Source organism: Heptranchias perlo, chromosome 17 (genome assembly GCF_035084215.1).
Source record: "Heptranchias perlo isolate sHepPer1 chromosome 17, sHepPer1.hap1, whole genome shotgun sequence".
Taxonomy (NCBI): Eukaryota; Metazoa; Chordata; class Chondrichthyes; order Hexanchiformes; family Hexanchidae; genus Heptranchias; species Heptranchias perlo.
Genome location: NC_090341.1, coordinates 33,691,664 through 33,711,267, shown reverse-complemented (window position 1 = coordinate 33,711,267; position 19,604 = coordinate 33,691,664). Strand labels below are relative to the sequence as shown.

The 19,604-nt window shown below is 42.5% G+C and overlaps 1 protein-coding gene and 1 long non-coding RNA gene across 4 annotated transcripts in view; one reads left to right on the top strand and one right to left on the bottom strand.

The window, feature by feature from the left end:
- kbtbd8 (kelch repeat and BTB (POZ) domain containing 8) overlaps positions 1 to 19,604 on the bottom strand; it is a 78,141-nt gene that overhangs the window by 23,103 nt on the left and 35,434 nt on the right. Inside the window, exon 1 of one of the 3 annotated variants that reach the window (XM_067998873.1) lies at positions 6,522 to 6,543. The exons of the other annotated variants lie outside the window; for them this stretch is intronic. Within the exon in view, the coding sequence (XP_067854974.1) occupies positions 6,522 to 6,537 (16 nt within the window). The 5' untranslated portion in view covers positions 6,538 to 6,543. Of the gene's footprint in view, positions 1 to 6,521; positions 6,544 to 19,604 lie in introns of those variants that run through there. 3 annotated transcript variants of the gene reach the window in all.
- Positions 6,674 to 19,604, top strand: part of LOC137334240 (uncharacterized) — a 76,742-nt gene continuing 63,811 nt past the window's right edge. The window contains exon 1 of the long non-coding RNA XR_010966111.1: positions 6,674 to 6,860. This is a non-coding gene — a long non-coding RNA (uncharacterized lncRNA). The remainder of the gene's footprint in view (positions 6,861 to 19,604) is intronic.

Here is a 19,604-nt window from a genome sequence, read left to right as displayed (position 1 = left end):
GTAGGCCATCAGGTCCAGGGAGGGAATTCAAGCTCAGGGCCAACACAGCTGAAGGCATGGATGTCAACAGTGGGTCGAAAGGAGTGGGCGAAAGTCAGAGTTCTTAGAGGGCAGTAGGAGGTTAAAGACAGGGCACGGGGGGATTTAAATGCAAAGATGAGAATTTTAAATTTGAGGCATTGGTGGGCTGGGAGCCAATGTCGGTCAACGAGCAGAGGGTGATGGGTGAATGGGACTTGTTGCGAGTTAGGGTACAGGCAGCAGAGTTTTGGATGAGCTCAAGTTTTTGGAGGGTGACAGATGAGGCCAGCTACGATGGCATTGGAATACTCGAGTCTGGAGGTAACAAAAGTACAGATGAGGGTTTCAGCAGCAGAAACAAATGACATTAGATGTAGAAGTTGGTGGTCTGATGGATAGGTTCTGAAACTCAGCTCAGGGTCAATCAGGTCGCCAAGGTTACTCGCAGTCTAGACTATACACTTGAGCCCTCCAGTTAGCAGTGTAGTTGATTATTCACTCGAGACGTACTTAAGTGGTGCTGTTCTTCAGCATCACCCGCTTACAAGTGCTCCCACACCCATTTAATTTCGTAGAACTCCTGCTGCCATGCTCCCATACCCCATCAATTCCCTTCCCAATGCTCCCAAACATCACAACCACCCTTTCAAGTGCTCCCAAATCTTAGATCTCACACTTGCAATCATCCAATACTCGTGATCCCTGATCTCCAAGATCACCGCCTTAACCCAGAGCCCAACTTCCCACTATGGCAACATGCCTAGAATAATCTTTCCTGCCACCTCAGTGTTCTGACAAGTTAAGATTCCAATTTAAAGTGCACAAATACATCCATACCCAATTACACCAAGTTAAGATATTGTTAATGTTATCATAAAGGCTTGTTCATTTCTGCTCAGTCAAAAATAGGACACAAAGGCTCCTTTATTGGACTGAATCCGATCTTTCTAGGATCAATAGGTCAATGGAAGGTTCAAGTTAGAACAGCACCTCTTGCCAGCAGGTGCTTTGCATTTGTAATTAAAGGTTACAGAAGTATATTTAAAAGCTGACAGAAGCTCACGTTTGTTTTATGCCATTTCCTTACTCAAGGTTCAATTCACTTCAGTTCAGTTCAAAAACTAGCTTGCCTTATTGTACCATAATCAAAGTTAACCATGTAGAGTTGAATTTCCGACAGCTTCTACCAAGTTAACCAGTTAAAAATGGATGAGGTCTCAATTAAAAGCCACCATAAAAGTACCTTTTTAAAAAAAAGTTAGCGAATTCAGTAAGCTACAGACACAATTTGAAAAAAAAATAGAAGTGGGCTCGTACTATTTCTTCCCTATGACTCTCCAAACCACAGCTAATTAAATGACCCAAGGAGAATTTCAGGATCTGCTGTATTTGCCACCCTGCTTGGATTGCACAGGGGGAAAAGTAATTCACTCCAATTCTTCCATATTGGTATGCAGCTGAATCAAAGTGATAAATGAGAGATGCTGAAAGAGCAGGAAAGAAGCCAATTCATTTTGTACAGTGTTTTTTCCTCCCCTCCCATGAACTAGTCATTCTCCAAATATTCCAACAGAAAAGCTGGTCACCCTCTATTGTTCAACCATCCTTTCAGACTGTAGATTCTGAAGTCCTGCCCCTGATGTCATACATCATAATTAGAGCCATTGGTTTACAACAACTAAAGTCAAATTCCATTTCTATTACTATCAGATTCCAGAATTTTTAATCTGGAGTTTAGGAGCTTGCATGCAGTGATTCAGTCCATTTTCCACAAGACCATTTCTGTTCAAAAAGCTAAATTTAGATTGACATTTTAATATCATACATATCTACAACTTACTGAAGACAATAAAGCAGGCTTCAGTTCAACATACACCAACTCTTATTTGATGCTAATTAACCAAAGTCTATCAATATATTCAAATAAAAACAGCAACTCATGCATCCCTCCCAGAAATAAGGCTGTAAGGTGGGAAAGAAGTCTGAATGTTAACTGCAATGTCTAATTTCTTTTTTGTTGCCAATTCTCTTCCCTTTTACAAGCACTGGTCATCCTCCAGTACTTCACTCAAGTGGCCAATCTTCATGTGTACCCTAAATAATCTGACATTTGCTGTTTAGTATAGGGTGGGGGGGTAGGAAGACAAGACAAAGGAGGAAGGAGGAGCAGAATGGGGACAAATCATAACGTGCTAGGATCCTCTCAGATGGCAGCCACACACTGTCTGAAAGAAGTCACTGCAGTTGGGTGTGCAAAGCATCTGCAACTCTACACAACTTCACGGCCTGGCATATTCCTCACTCTACCATTACCAAGCCAGGGGATCAACCCTGGTTCAATGAGGAGTGTAGAAGAGCATGCCAGGAGCAGCACCAGGCACTGCTCAAAATGAGGTGCCAACCTGGTGAAGCTACAACTCAGGACTACATGCATACTAAACAGCAGAAGCAACATGCTATAGACAGAGCTAAGCGATTCCACAACCAACAGATCAGATCAAAGCTTTGCAGTCCTGCCACATCCAGTCGTGAATGGTGGTGGACAATTAAACAACTAACGGGAGGTGGAGGCTCTGTAAACAACCCCATCCTCAATGACGGCGGAGTCCAGTAAGTGAGTGCAAAAGGCAAGGCTGAAGCGTTTGCAACCATCTTCAGCCAGAAGTGCCGAGAGGGTGATCCACCGCAGCCTCCTCCAGATATCTCCACCATCACAGAAGCCAGTCTTCAGCCAATTCGATTCACTCCACGTGATATCAAGAAACAGCTGAGTGCATTGGATACAGCAAAGGCTATGGGCCCTGACAACATCCCAGCTGTAGTGCTGAAGACTTGTGCTCCAGAACAAGCCGCACCTCTAGCCAAACTGTTCCAGTACAGCTACAACACTGGCATCTACCCGACAATGTGGAAAATTACCCAGGTATGTCCTGTCCACAAAAAGCAGGACAAATCCAATCCGGCCAAATACTGCCCCATCAGTCTACTCTCAATCATCAAAGTGATGAAGATGTCATCAACAGTGCTATCAAGCAGCACTTACTCACCAATGCTCAGTTTGGGTTCCACCAGGACCACTCGGCTCCAGACCTCATTACAGCCTTGATCCAAACATGGACAAAGGGCTGAATTGCAGGTGGGGAGAGTGCGACTGCCCTTGACATCGAGGCAGCATTTGACCGAGTGCGGCACCAAGGAGCCCTAGTAAAATTGAAGTCAATGTGAATCAGGGGGAAAACTCTCCAGTGGCTGGAGTCATACCTAGCACAAAAGATGGTAATGGTTGTTGGAGGCCAATCATCTCAGCCCCAGGGCATTACAGCAGGAGTTCCTCAGGGCAGTGTCCTAGGCCCAACCATCTTCAGCTGCTTCATCAATGACCTTCCCTCCATCATAAAAGGTCAGGAATGGGGATGTTCGCTGATAATTGCAGTGTTCAGTTCCATTCGCAACCCTTCAGATAATGAAGCAGTCCATGCCCACATGCAGCAAGACCTGGACAACATCCAGGCTTGGGCTGATAGGTGGCAAGTAACATTTGCACCAGACAAATGCCAGGCAATGACCATCTACAAAGAGTCTAACCACCGCCCCTTGACATTCAACGGCATTACCACCGCTGAATCCCCAAACATCCTGGGGGTCACCATCGACCAGAAACTTAACTGGACTAGCCATATAAATACTGTGGCTACAAGAGTAGGAGAGGGGCTGGGTATTCTGCGACAAGTGACTCACCTCCTGACTCCCCAAAACCTTTCCACCATCTACAAGGCACAAGTAAGGAGTGTGATGGAATACTCTCCACTTGCCTGGATGAGTGCAGCTCCAACAACACTCAAGAAGCTCGACACCATCCAGGACAAAGCAGCCTGCTTGATTGGCACCCCATCCACCATCCTAAACATTCATTCCTTCACCACTAGCGCACTGTGGCTACAGTGTGTACCATCCACAGGATGCACTGCAGCAACTCACCAAGGCTTCTTTGACAGCACCTCCCAAACACACAACCTCTACCTAGAAGGACAAGGGCAGCAGGCACATGAGAACACCACCTGCACATTCCCTTCCAAGTCACACACCATCCTGACTTGGAAATATATCGCCGTTCCTTCATCGTCACTGGGTCAAAATCCTGGAACTCCCTAACAGCACTGTGGGAGAACCTTCACCACACGGATTGCAGTGGTTCAAGGCGGCTCACCACCACCTGTTCAAGGGCAATTAGGGATGGGCAATAAATGTTGGCCTCGCCAGCAACGCCCACATCCCATGAACGAATAATAAAAACTTAATCATGATTGTACACCTAATTATATTTAGTGCCTATCATTTTGCCTCCAGGTATCTCCTTCCAGCAGCTGTTATCCCCAAGCTTTATAGAGTACACAACATATGCCTTCATGGTGAAAGAATACATCCAGGACAGTTTGTGAAATGCTAGACATCTTGATATTCTGGACACAAGTCCGATGCTGCATACCAGCTTGCTTATTACCAACTGCTCATGTAAGAGGCATTGGCAAAGATATGCCACCCATGAGGTCAACTCCCTCACCAAGGTGCTGAGCAATAGATAAGCCTTCTCTTTCCCACAAACTTCATTTCATCAAAAATCCACCTCACAATTTGGTGCTGGATCTTACATGAGCCAAATGAAGCCCTTGTGTTGCATGCTTAATAGTTTCAGGTTATAAACCACACCTTGCATGCTATACACTTGACCTGCATTGGAACTTGTGTCAATTAAGATGGGAAAAGTTAAAGTACCCTTTTCACCTCAGCATAGTCCTGAAGAACTGTGTCCAAACCAATGTTAGCATCACAACCAGAATTCCCAAGTATTGATATAAAATGAACAATTGAGACAATGCCTTGTATCTTTCAACTGATAGAAATCTGCATGCCATGAGCTGTCAAACTACAGTATAGGAAAGACAAATGAAATTAAAAACTTGTAATGAAAACAGTCTCATTTCCTCCCCTCCCCCTCAACAGAGACAACCACAGGATCATTTAATAGAAGTGTTTAGAATTACAAAGATAGGACAGCATACATAAATATAGACCTTTTCCAGTGGTTGAGGGATCTGGAACAAGGAGACAGATAAAAGATGAAGTGTAAAATTTCAAAGCACAACTTTTTGTTTTAAACACAGACTTGTGAAAGCTGTAGAATGCAGTACTGGAGTTAGCAAATGAAGCAAGGACCATTTCAACATTTAACAGATTAGGTGGTTGAAGGAAAGGAGGATAGAGATACAGGCACATGGGATTAAAAACCAACACAAACTGGTTGGGTCAAACAGCCTGTTTCAATGCTGTAATTTCCACTAGTTAGCCCATTATTCATGGCAGCAAATAGAAAGAATAGGGCTGCAGCCAAGTCCTCCAACAGATTACAAAAAAGTATCCCAATTCTTTCAGAAATGCCTGAAAGAAGCACTTAAGACTGTCCCTTACAATGCTATCCAATACATAACTGAAAAGGCAACAAAGATGATGGGCAACAAACTTTTTTTTAAAAAAAAGAAAATTGGTTCAGTGAATTTCCCAGCTAGCCAACTCTCCAATCTTGAAACTATAGTACACATCCTGAATTCAGCCAGGTCTTTCCAAATCAATGAAAGCAGATCTGCTACATAGCTGATGATTCAGTCTTCTATAAAGCTACAACCTGCTACCCAAATTTCTTACAAGTAAAAATATCAGTCTGGTCCTTTCAAATTGCTTTATGAACCTCCAAAGTATCCAATGTGCATTACAATGAAGTTTTTCCCAAAATGTTTAACTTCACATCTAAAAAACATTTATAGATGAACAGAGTGCTGGAACTAAAACTCATGTCAGGTAGGGAAGGAGAGGGGCTACCATACCATTTAAAGTACTCAATTTTACCTCAAGGTAAAGCACAACTCATTACTCACAGCAAAGTCTTTGTTCTTATCCACGTTGGCACCTAAGCACAGTCATAATTAAACTAACATATACCTCCCCATCTCAAAAAGGCACAATAACAGTCTAATGCTATTGCGGCTCAGTATGAAATTATCTCTTTTAGAAATCAAATGCATGTGTTTTAGAATCGAGCAATCACCAATTGTTCAGACCACCACAAAAGAAACCTTCACCTAAACAACGAGGGGAAGGAAGACAGCAAATATATACGCAAATTCCATCAAAGGGGTAAGAGTATAAAAGACAGAAGTTGCGAAAAAGCAGCCGCTACAGCACAGGTCAGCTCCCAGGCACGGGGCCTAGCAAAATCCCCCCTAACCCTAAACTACCCCCTCCCTAACCCGCCCCTTTGTTTCAAGAGCTGTCCCAGATACACCTCACACATACACATATTTAAAAAAAAAGGCTGCACTCCGGCACCAGGTCACAACGGCCACTAGCCCGGAATATAACGGCGCATTAATGCCGGCGATGGCCATTGCCCCTGCCTGTCTCTCTGTCCATCTTGAAACAATAACCAGCACAGCCCCAGTACTGACCCGCTGCTGCAGCCATTCTACCGCGTCGAATGACGGGAAACGGCCGCCCCTTCACCTTTTACTGCACTGACGTCCGAGCGGCAGCCAATCGCAAGTGGCCCTCCCGCGTGCGCGCCCGCGCGCGTCCCCGCCCGTGCAACGCATTCTGGGATTTACCGTTCTAACCCCCGCAGCTCGAGCGGCCGATCGACCCTCTTCAGTCCCACCGCGCTTTGGAAAACAAGCGCCGCTGGTGCAGCACAACCCAAGGGGAACGGATTCTCGGCCTCCAGTCCCCCATCCTCCCCCGCTCACAATCACACAGCGTATCATCTCAGCTGGCTTTTTGTGCTGCAAAAGGTGAAGTGAAACTATCGATGGACCGCTAATAGCGCTGTCGCGCAATGGGAGTCAAAACCAAGTGTAGTCTTCTGGTGAAGTGGGGTTAGAGGATGGAGGATAATTGCATTGGGGCATATAGGCATAATTTAGTTCATAGGTTCTGTCATTATTAGTTTTCCATTGAAATGTGTATGTCCATGTTTATCATTGAAACTTCCTATGTAAACTTGTTACTGTAATTACACCCTCCTACCTATGGTGGCACTGCAGTGCTTCAACTGGGGTGGGTGGAGGGAGTAATTGCAGCATCAAATAACATAGAATGTATAGCACAGAAACAGGCCATTCAGCCCAACAGGTCCATGCCAGTGTTATAGTCCACACGAGCCTCCTCCCACCTTTAATCTAACCTCATAAACATATCCTTGTATTCCTTTCTCCCTCGTGTTTATTTAACTTCACCTTAGTCACCGCAACTACTTGTGGTAGTGAGTTCCACATTCTAGCCACTCTCTGGGTAAAGAAGTTTGTCCTGAATTCCCTTTTGGATTTATTAGTGACAATCTTATATTTATGAGCCCTAGTTCTGGTCTCCCTCATTGAAACATAAAATTCTGACAGGGCTAGTCAGACTGGATACAGGGAGGAACCTGTGGAATTCTCTACCACAGAAGGCTGCGGAGGCCAAGTCACTGAATATATTTAAGAAGGAGCTAGATAGATTTCGAGACACAAAAGGAATCAAGGGATATGGGGAGAGAGCGGGAATATGGTATTGTGATAGAGGATCAGCCATGATCATATTGAATGGCGGTGCAGGCTCAGATGGCCTACTCCTGCTCCTATTTTCTACGTTTCTGTGTTTCCCTCACAAGTAGAAACATCTTCTCTCCATCAAACCCTTTCATAATCTTAAAAACCTCGATCGGGTTACCTCTCGGTCTTAAAAAGAGCCCCAGCCTGTTCAATCTTTCCTGATAGGTATAACCTCTCTGCTCTGGTATTATCCTAGTAAATCTTTTTTGCATCTCCTCCAGTGCCTCTATATCCTTTTTATAATATGGAGACCAAAACTGTCTCAACGGTACTTCGTGTGGTCTAACCAAGGTTCTATACAAGTTTAGCATAACTTCCCTGCTTTTCAATTCTCTCTCTTTAGGAATGAATCCCAGTTCTTTGCTTTTTTATGGCCTTATTAACCTGTGACACTACTTTTAGTGATTTGTCTATCTGTACCTTTAGATCCCTTTGCTCCTCTATCCCGTTCAGACTCTTATTATCCAAGCAGTATGTGGCCTCCGTAATCTTCCTACCAAAATGCACAACCTCACACTTATCTATATTGAAATTCGTTTGCTAATTACAGGCCCATTTTGCAAGTTTATTAATGTCCTCTTGCATTTTGACACGCTCTTCCTTTGTATTATCTACAGCCCCCAATTTGGTGTCGTCTGCAAATTTTGAAATTGTACTTCCAATTCCCGAGTCCAAATTGTTAATGTAAATTGTGAACAATAGTGGTCCCAGCACCGATCCCTGTGGAACACCACTTCCCACTATTTGCCAGTCTGAGTAGCAACCCTTAACCCCTACTCTGTTTTCTGTTTTGTAGCCAACTTGCTAACCATTCTGCTACCTGTCCTCTGACTCCACATGCTCTGACCTTAGCCATGAGTCTACAATGCAGTACTTTATCGAAGGCCTTTTGAAAATCCAAATATATTACATCTACTACATTACCCTTGTCTACCCTTTCTGTTATTGAATTCTTTAAAGAAGTAAGGTTGGTCAAGCCCTTTTGAAATTAGTGCTGACTATTCTTTATTATATTTTCAATTTCTGGATTTTTTTTATTACATTCTTTGAGTAAGGATTCCATTATCTGTCCTATCACTGACGTTAACCTAATTGGTCTATAATTCCCTGGACTTGTTCTATTTCCCTTTTTAAATATCGGAATCACATTAGCTGTTTGCCAGTCTTTTGGTACTATTCCCTTTTCTAGTGAATTTTTATATATATGTAATAGTTCCTCTGCTATCTCTTCCCTAATTTCTTTTAATATGCGTGGATGCAATCCATCTGAACCAGGGGTTTTATCCTCTCTATGTTTGATTAGTTTATCAATTTCCTCCCTTCTTTCTATCTTAAATGTCTTTATATTGTTTTTGAGCTCTTCTTCCAATGTCATGCCCACCTTGTTAGTCTCCCTGATAATTACTGAGCCAAAGTAATTATTTAATATTTCTGCCATTTTGCTGTCATTACCTGTGAGTTTATCATGTATATCCCTTAGTGGCCCTATCCCTATCCTGATTTTTCTTTTGTTATTGATGTGTCTGTAGAATACTTTGGTATTTCTTTTTATATTATATTCCTTAATAGTTTAATTTTGTAGTTTCTCTATCTTCCTAATTTTTTTTTTGAGTTCTTTCCTAACCTCTTCACAGTCACTTTTGTCATTCTCTCCTTTGTTGTCTGTTTCCTTTTTCTTTAGTTTCTATTTTGCCCTTATTTCTTTATTCATTCATGGTGTGTCATTACTGGCTAGTTTGTTCTTGCTAGTGGGATATATTTCTCCTGGACTCTATAGATCACCGTTTTAAATGTTTCCCACTACTGTTCCATTTCTTTTGTTGTCAGTAATTTTTTCCAGTTTACTTTCCCTAGTTCCATTCTCATCCCCTTAAAATCAACTTGATAGGTTTACATGCACAATTTCCATTATAAAAATGTGGATCATAGAATAATTACATCACGGAAAGAGGCCATTCGGCCCGTTGAGTCCGTGCCGGCTCTCTGCAAGAGCAATCCAGCTAGTCCCACTCCCGCGCCCTTTCCCCTTAGCCCTGCAGATTTTTTTCTCCTGAAAGTACTTATCCAACTCCCTTTTGAAAGCCACAATTGACTCTGCCTCCACCACCCCCTCAGGCAGTGCATTCCAGATCATAACCAGTCGCTGCGTAAAAAAGCTTTTCCTCGTGTCGCCTTTGGTTCTTTTGCCATTCACCTTAAATCTATGACCTCTGGTTCTTGACTCTTCCACAGTGGGATATAAGAATTTATAACAGAAAAAGTTGACATGAAGTGCATGCAAGACGTAAGATTGTTAATAAATTATGGACGATCTTCCGTGGCTTTGAACACAGGAAGTCAATAATCAAATGCATTTTTTAGGTGAAGGGATTTAGAGGGGATAATTGGAGGAGCGGGAGGAGAAGCTTAACTGGACAACCATATAAACTCTCTGACTTTAAGGGCAGGGCAGAGGCTGGGGTGATCTGTGGAATGGCTCACCTGAACTCTCAAAGCTTCTTCACCATCTTCCAGGCTTGTCAAGAGTGTGGTGGAATATTCACCACTTGCTGTAACAATTATCAAGAAGCTTGACACCATCTAGGACAGAGCAGTTTGCTTGATCACTGCCGCAGGACTCAATATCCATTCCCTCCATCACCAGCATACTGTGGCTGCAATATTTCTGATCTACACAATGCACTGCAGCAACTCACTAAAGTTACTTCAACAGCATCTCCCTTGTGACTTCTACAACCAAGAAGGACAAGAGCTGCCATGTCATTGGAACACTTCACCTCTAAATTCCCCTCCATGTCACACAGTATCCTAACATTGAATAATATAATTATTCCTTCATCATTGCTGAGTCACTGTTCTGGAATTACCCAAAACCAATTTCAGCAGGCCACATTTTGCGGTGAAGAAATAACAACTTTTTGGAGGCTGTGCACCAGCACAAACCTCTGGTAGAACCTGCCATTTCTTTCTGGTCTGGCCTATGCATTCGAGCTGGTGGCCAAACTTACATATTTCCTCATTAAGCTAGCTGCCAGTGTAAGACCAACACAGTTGATCCTGCAAAATTGGGCGCAGTATCTATGGGCTAGCTTCAAGTGCTAAGCGGGCAATTAAGCCTCCAATATGACGGGCAGGAAACGTACGCTGATTACGAGTATAGGCAAAAAAAGGGTCAAAGGTCCGCGCCTGAAACGGGCAATAGACCATTTGCAGATGCAAATATGGGGCCTAACTCCTGTTTGAGGCCCTATGTGCAAAATTGGATTGCACCGAAAGCAGCCGACACTTGGGCTGGCTGTGTTCAAGAAAACCAGATCTACGTGCAGCTTAAACAGCGGTCCTTAAAGGGACCGCTGGAGGCCGCTGCCAAAAAGGTAAGTTTGTTAAAAATATTTACCTGCACCTGGAGCCAGGAGGTGCAGGAGTGCTTCTCCTGGCTCCACTGCAATCCCGCAGACCATTGCTGGCCCCCAGTCGCGCGCCCTCCCCACTCCCGATCGCCATTCTCCTCCTGATTGCCTTCCTTCCCAATCGACCCCCCCCCGATCGCTTTCCTTCCTAATCACTCCTCCTCCTGATTGCCTTCCTTCCTGATCGCTTTCCCGACCCCTTTAAGCACCTACCTAATGTACTGCTGGGGACGCAACGGCGCGCAATTCCAAGCTTCTTCACCTGCACTCTGCCTGGGGTGCCCAACAGATGTCCACAGCTTGGGGTCTCATTTAAATGAGGTCCAATATCAGGTGAGCCTCGGGCATACCCATTCAGGTGCAGGCTGACACAAACAAATTTCCAGGCCAATGCAAGTTTGGATGGACAATCTAATTTTCTAACATACTAATTTCAGTTACTAACCATTACGCTTTACTTAAAACCTAGTAAAAATAAAACTTCTCCAACGTGGCTATCTGAAAATTTTCGTTTCTTCAGCCATTACTTTTCCATGCATCTCTGGCTTAATTCTAACAAAATAATTTGTTGTCTTTTCCCCCCCCCCCCACCGCCTTAAACAGGCAATCTTGCCCCTTTTTTCCTTGCTCTCTCTTCATGGTTTCTCTTTGGATTTCAGTTTTTTTTTAATGTTTTGCCAGTATTCCAGGTTGGCTTCTACAACGATTCTGTCTTTGTAGAGAACTGTAAAAGGTTTCAGTCATAATTCAGTGTTTTATTCCCCCCACAAGATGTTTTAGCTAGAATCTGAGGTATGAGGTATTCAGCAGATACATGACCATCAACATTAAGAAGTAATTGTAAACAATTTTACAACACCAAGTTATAGTCCAGCAATTTTATTTTAAATTCACAAGCTTTCGGAGGCTACCTCCTTCCTCAGGTGAACGATGTGGAAATCGTTCCACATCGTTCACCTGAGGAAGGAGGTAGCCTCCGAAAGCTTGTGAATTTAAAATAAAATTGCTGGACTATAACTTGGTGTTGTAAAATTGTTTACAATTGTCAACCCCAGTCCATCACCGGCATCTCCACATCAACATTAAGAAGAGTTGTGAATAGACCAAATAATTCAAAGCTGTTGCAGCAGTTATTTATTGAGACTCCTGTCACAATTTCCCCTACTCACAGACTACAGAACTGTCCATTCCTCTTCATCTTAAATGACCACTAGCAGGGTTACAGCGACATTTGATAAGGTATTCATCAGTTTTTTTTTAAATGAAGTATGTTCACTGTACACTGGAACCGTATATACACTGGGGGTGAATTTCCTCGCTGCTTTCAGTGTTTCTCCGATGCATAATTTAAACAAGTAACTTTCTGTGGCAAAAAAATGGGTCACAAGCAGTTTATGCTGGTTTTCTACCATAAAACCGCTCCCCCTGAATTCTCTCCTGCTTTTTGGCCTTTCCCGCAATCCACCCGCTGAGCCACAAGTGCCCTCGCTTAAATAAATGAAATATATTATAATGAGGGCTGTTGACGCTGCAGCTCCAAGTTTCCTTATTAACTCTAGCAATGTACTCTGAGTAACGTAGACTGAGAATTATAAGACGGAGCCAGGATCAGCTGAGACAGGTGGAAGTGAGTAGTTTATGAGACTAAAGAGTGTGAAGAATTTCACTAGCAATTTCTGCAGCTGGGAAACACTTTTTGTTGCAATTTTTTGGCCCTTCTATCAATACAGACCCAAACTTGCTTCTAACTGAGTGAGATCACTGGCAGATTTTCACCCCTTTCCCTAGTGTGGGCTTCTCAGGAGCAGGTATGGTATTGCCGATGGGCAGACCTTTATATGTTACTATCATGGACTAGGCAGAAGAGCAGCACAGGATGGAGCAAAAGAGAGTCAAGCAGCATTTAAGAGGATGCACCCCACCAGATATTACCTTCTCATAGAAGAGCTCATTAGGAGATATCCTAAGATGCATAGAAAACTAATGGCTGAAGAAAGGAAAATTGATTTAACTGAGCATAACTAGGAATTTAGTAAACTGACATTTTTTAAAAATAAAAGGCAGTTTATGTTTTACACTAGATATAATATCGGGTTCAGGAGAAATCAAAAGATGGACCTTGGAGGATTACGTACTGGAGGGTATCTGGCTAGCTGATAGTCAAGAAGATGACAACAAAAACAACATGTATTTATATAGAACCTTTAATGTAGAATAAACATCTCAATCTTCACACTAGCATAATAAGATGAAATTGAAGGAGGCATTAGGAGAGGTGACTAAAAGCTTGGTCAAAAGGTGGATTTTAAGCAGAATCAAGGTAGGAGAGAGAGGTGAAGAAGCAGAGAGGTTTAAGGAAGGAATTACAGAGCTTATGGTCCAGATGGCAGAAGGCAAGGCTGCCAATGGTGGGCATAGGGAGTGGGGGATATACACAGGCAGATTTAGAGGAACACAGAGTTGTAGGGTTGGAGAAGGTTACAGAAATAGAGAGGGGTAAGGCCATTCGGGGATTTGCATATGAGGATGAGGTGTTGGAGGACCAAGAACCAATGTAAGTCAGTGAGCACAGGGATGATGTGTGAGTAGGACGTGGTACGGAAGAAGATAGAGGCAGAAGAGTTTTGGATGAGCTAAAGGTTATGGAAGATGAAGGTTGGGAGGAGAAAAGAAGCCGGGGGTTATCTTTTCTTTCGAGGATGATCCTGATGTAGTGAATATTTTTGGCAGAGGAGAACAGGGCCCAATAATGCTTGATGTGATCCAGCCAGACCTAGCAATGGATGGCTAAACCAAGTAACCAAGTTGTGTACCAAAGTCACCTTAAGTCTGTGCCTCTTGAACTTGGGGGAGCAAAGATCAGGGCCATACTCGGAGATCAACCAAGGTGGGAGAGTATAAGGGTTTTTCTAGGGACAAGGGCATCAAAGGTGGAGGTGATGGAATGGTTGAGCAGATTGACAGCTGCAGAAGTATTATGGTGAATGGAAGGCCAAAGGCTAGATAGTTCAGAGTTTGAAAGTGCTGTTGTAAGTGACTTGGGGGAAGAGTTATTTCCAGGGGCGGATGCAGAAGGAAGTGGGGTTGGAAGGGACTAGGGGAATGTGGGTGGTGAGGGATATAAGAAAGTGGTTGTAAATGGCCTTGTCTGTGATTGAAATGATTGGAGTAGCGAGGCCACATGAGATGGCAAGATTGAGGGGTGGCGTGAATATGGTTGTAAAGTTTATATGCAGGGAGAGGTTAAGGGAGGACACGAGGGCAGTGAAATCATAGGAGAGAGGGCAAGATGAGTTGAAGATTCACTCAGTGCAGAGGCTAAAGGAGGATATCTCAGTGAGAAACTTGGAGTGGAGCAAGGAGGGTTGGTAGAAAAAGAGGATTTTGAAGGAGAGGCGAGAGGGGTGGAACAAGGTCAGATGCTCAAAGGAGGAGAAGGTGCCAGAAGAATAGGGGTACCCCCCCCCCCACCCCAACGAGTGATTGGTGATAAGGGCCACACTGTCAGTGCAGTGGTTTGGGCAAGGCAGGTGGTATAAAGTAGGCAAGGAGGCTTCAGTAAAGGGCAACATGTCACCAACTGCCAAATTTCCATCAAAGCCATGATATCTATTCAGTCATCCACAATTAGGTTGCAAATAGCAAGGGCCTTGTTTGTGAGTAAATGGATATTTTGGACAGAAATGTGTAAAGAGGTGGTGATTGTTAGATCCGCCGGAAAAGTCCAAGGGGGTGGTAATGGGTAGGGCAAGCGGGATGGGAAGGATTAACTCACAGCGGGCATGTTCAGCAAGAATGTCGACGAGACAGGAGGATGGGACAGTTGGGGTTGCTGCTCATAAGTACGTCAGAACATAAGAAATAGGAGCAGGAGTAGGCCATACAGCCCCTCGAGCCTGCTCCACCATTCAATAAGATCATGGCTGATCTTCTACCTCAACGCCACTTTGCCGCCCTATCCCCAAATCCCCTGATTCCTTAGTGTCCAAATATCTATCAATCTCAATCTTGAATATACTCAACGGCTGAGCATCCATAGCCCTCTGGGGTAGAGAATTCCAAAGATTCACAAACCTTTGAGTGAAGAAAATTTTCATCATCTCGGTCATAAATGGCTGACCTCTTGAGAATATGACCCCTAGTTCTAGACTCTCCAGCCAGGGGAAACAGTCTCTCAGCATCTACCCTGTCAAGCCCTCTAAGAATTTTATACATTTCAATGAGATCACCTGTCATTCTACTAAACTCCAGAGAATATAGGCCCATTTTACTCAATCTTTCCTCATTGAACAACCCTCACTCCCAGGAATTGATCTAGTGAATCTTCGTTGCACCCACTCTAAAGTGAGTGTATCCTTCCTTCTCAGGTAAGGAGACCAAAACTGTACACAGTACTCTAGGTATGATCTCACCAGAGCCCTATATAATTGCAGCAAGACCTCCTTACTCATACTCCAACTCCAATCCCTTGCAATAAAGTCCAACATACCATTTGCCTTCCTAATTGCTTGCTGTACCTGCATGTTAACTTTCTGTGATTCATGTACAAGGACACCATAATCCTTCTGAATAGTGACCTTTCTTAGTCTCTCACCTTTTAAAAATTATTATGCTTTTCTATTATTCCTACCAAAATAGATAATTTCACATTTCCCCACATTATACTGTATCTGCCACCTTCTCACCCGCTCAATTAACCTGCCTATATTATACTTGATCCCCTCATTTAAGTCATTAATATATATTGTAACAGCTGAGGCCCAAGCACTGACCCTTGCGGCACCCATTAGTTACAACCTACCAACCTGAAAATTGCCCATTTATTACCACTCTCTGTTTTCTGTCCGTTAACCAATCCTCTATCCATGCTAATAAATTACCCCCAATCCCATGAGCCCTTATCGCGTGTAACAACCTTGTGTGGCACCATATTGAATGCCTTTTGAAAATCCAAATATTCTACATCCACTGGTTCCCCTTTATCTACCCTGCTAGTCACACCCTCAAAAAACCCTAATAGATTTGTCAAACACGATTTCACTTTCATAAAATCGTGTTGACTCTGCCTAATCATATTATGATTTTCTATGTGTCCTGTTACTACGCCCTTAATAATAGGTTCTAGCATTTTCCCTACTACTGATGTCAGGCTAACTGGCCTATAGTTCTCTGTTTTCTGTCTCCCTTCTTTCTTGAATAGTGGGGTTACATTTGCTAACTTCCAATCCATGGGGACCGTTCTAGAATTCTGGAAGATCAAACGCAATGCATCCACTATCTCTGCAGCTACTTCTTTTAAAACCCTAGAATGTAGGCCATCAGGTCCAGGGGATTTGTCAGCTTTTAGTCCCATTAATTTCTCCAGTACTTTTTCTTTACTAATATTAATTACTTTAAGTTCCTCACTCTCATTAGACCCTTGGTTCCCCACTATTTCTAGTATGTTTTTTGTGTCTTCTACTGTGAAGACAGATAAAAAATATTTGTTTAACATCTCTGCTATTTCCTTATTCCCCATTATAATTTGTCCTGTCTCTGCCTCTAAGGGACTCACGCTTACTTTCGCTAATCTCTTCCTTTTTACATATTTGTAGAAGATTTTGCAATCTTTTTTTATATTTCTTGCTAGTTTACTCTCATTCAATTTTCTCCCTCTTTATCAATTTCTTGGTCATCCTTTGCTGATTTCTAAAACCCTCCCAAATCCTCAGGCTTACTATTTTTGGCAACATGGCAAGCCTCTTCTTTTAATCTAATACTATCCTTAACTTCTCTTGTTAGCCACGGTTGGATCACTTTTCCCATGGAGTTTTACTCCTCAAGGGAATATATATTCGTTAAGAATTATGAATTATTTCTTTAAATGTTCACCATTGCTTATCTACCGTCATACCTTTGAATCTAATTTCCCAATCTGCCCTTAGCCAACTTGCCCTTCATATGTATGTAATTGGCTTTGTTTAAATTGCTCATAAGGAGGCAGTGACAAGTGCCTCAATGAGCCCTTTGACAAAAGCTGAAAGAGTCACAGAGGTTAGCTGTGAGCTTATCGAAGGGAAATTCAAGCCTGGAACAATGGCAGGTGAATAGGAAAGCAGAGGAGTAGTGATGGGTTGGGGTTGGGAATTGGGAGGGGGCAAAGTACTAGAGAGGGAAGAAATGAAGGGTGGCATGACTGGGGGACAGGTAGGGGAGAAGACAGGAGAGAAGGGTCAAGAGAAGAAAAAGGAGATAGAAATAATAGGCTGGTTTTGGTCTACACAATTAGTATTTGCCACTTGTAGTTTATGTAGGGAGAACTACCTATCAGCATTCAAATCACATTAAACCTATTGATAACTGCTGGAATCTGGGTTGCATTTATGGGACATGTGAAGAGAATAGGGACATGTGAAGAGAATAGGGTTATAAAAGAGAAATTCATTTTATTGATAATTTTAGCAAAAATATTGGAAATTTACTGTTGTGTAATAAAATATGTTTAGAATTTTTATGAAGATTATAAATGTATATGCAAAATATATCTTTCAAAAATGCAGGCATCAAATATATTTTCTAGGAGCTTTTTTAAATTATACATATACCTGCGTAACATTTGGGGAGAGGTCAGGGGTGGAATAGTTCAGTTGGCAATGAGTGCAGTCAGGATTTATTTACTAGGCATGTGGACATCACTGAATCTTATCTCCTGTAGAACTCTGAGGGTTTTGGGCTCCACTGTTCCTTTAATATAAGGCTGCAGCTGAGTCTCTAAGGATCAGTGACTGGAGAACTGGACATACACGTTGAAATTGTTTATAATAAAATGTGTTAAAAGAGATTTGTAAGCATGTTTCACCCAAAAAGCTACATTTAACTGACCACTACACAAGACTGACTTAAACATAGACTTTAGCAAATCAATAATGAATCTATTTTAAAATGTATCATGCTGATATATGTTCAAATCTAGGATTTTAAAATCCCACTGATTTAATGCCCTGCATCCACTACTGATTTTGGAGCTAGACCAGTGGACAATAGTGTGTAGTGTCTGCTTTTTGCCATTAGAGGGTACTATACAACCTGGTGACTGAATCTGCTGTAAATACTGGGGCAGAAATCGCTCGCGAAATAACGGTGAGCTCAACAGCGCTCTCCGTTTTTAGTGGCAAAAATGGAGGAGCAAGTTTGCACGTGCGGTGACCGTAACTTGCTCCTAGTGGTTCACCAGTGATATGACAGCTTCGAATTAAAGGGACATTGCACGCTGCAATCACAGAAATCATTGAAAAAGTGCAAATTTGCGTATCTGCCCAGCTAGAAAGTAACTAATTACGCCACCAAACAGGTACACTTAAAAATACAGGTCTAAACTTAGTTTTAACAGTACTGTTAGTCTTAATGACTGCCAAACAACTATAAATCAACTTTTAAAAACGTGGAGTCTCATTACTCCTTATTTTAATAGTTTTTGGTCATTTAAAAAAAATGTAAAATTCAAAAATGAAAACTTTTTTTTCCTTTCTCTTCTGTCTCTTTTAATTAATTCAATTATTTCTTACCCTCTCCTTTTTTTTTTCCGCTGTCTATAACTGTTTTTATATTGATTTATAATGTTGTACCTTTCACTTACTGGTTTAATGCTCCAAGCCTGCAGAGACAGTGAACGCAGCTGTCAAAAATGCTACGATCTGAGCGGTTGAGCGGGAGATCGCTCTTCTCACTTCTCCCAGGGTCCTAGCTTCGCCTGAACTGATGCTGGGCTCTTCTCCGCTTCCTATTCAAGGAAGTGCCCAAAGATCACGGTAAGTTTGAGAGTTAGTATAAATCTATGGAGTGACAAGCAGTGTAGGTTCGCGGCTCCGAGCAATTTCTACTCCACTGTTATTTCTGGTTACTAAGCTATTTAATTTGCATTATCTCATGTTATATTGCATTCCATTGCAACAGACTACATCATGGTATAGTTGCCCAGCTTACATTGTATGCAGTGACCTCCTGATATATTAAAAATCCACTTGCAGAGGGCAATGTGTTGTGGAGTAATAGATTATAGAGTCATAGAGTTATAGAGTTATACAGCACGGATAGAGGCCCTTCGGCCCATCGTGTCCGCGCCGGCCATCAGCCCGGTCTACTCTAATCCCATATAGAGTTCTGTATAATATATTATTTCTAATATATTATACAGAACATACCAAAACATATGGTATAATCAAGACAAAATATAGATAATAGAGCTCACTAGAATACTGAAGTAAATAACAGAGTGAGCTGAGCCTATCGGAATCACTTCCACTGGGGGCTTGTGGATTATGTGCACTCAATAGGACATAACTCAGTCAATATTAGACTTAGAGTCTTAGCTGGGTTCAGTTTAGTACAACACATGTAGCTCCATTTCAGAATTTTGGACTCAAAGATTACACGGTGTGGTGTCTCTTATAATTATACAGCAGCAGAACTGATAGTAGAATCATAGAATTTTACAGCACAGAAGGAAGCTAGTTGGTCCATCGTGTGTGTGTGTGTGTGTGTGTGTGTGTGTGTGTGT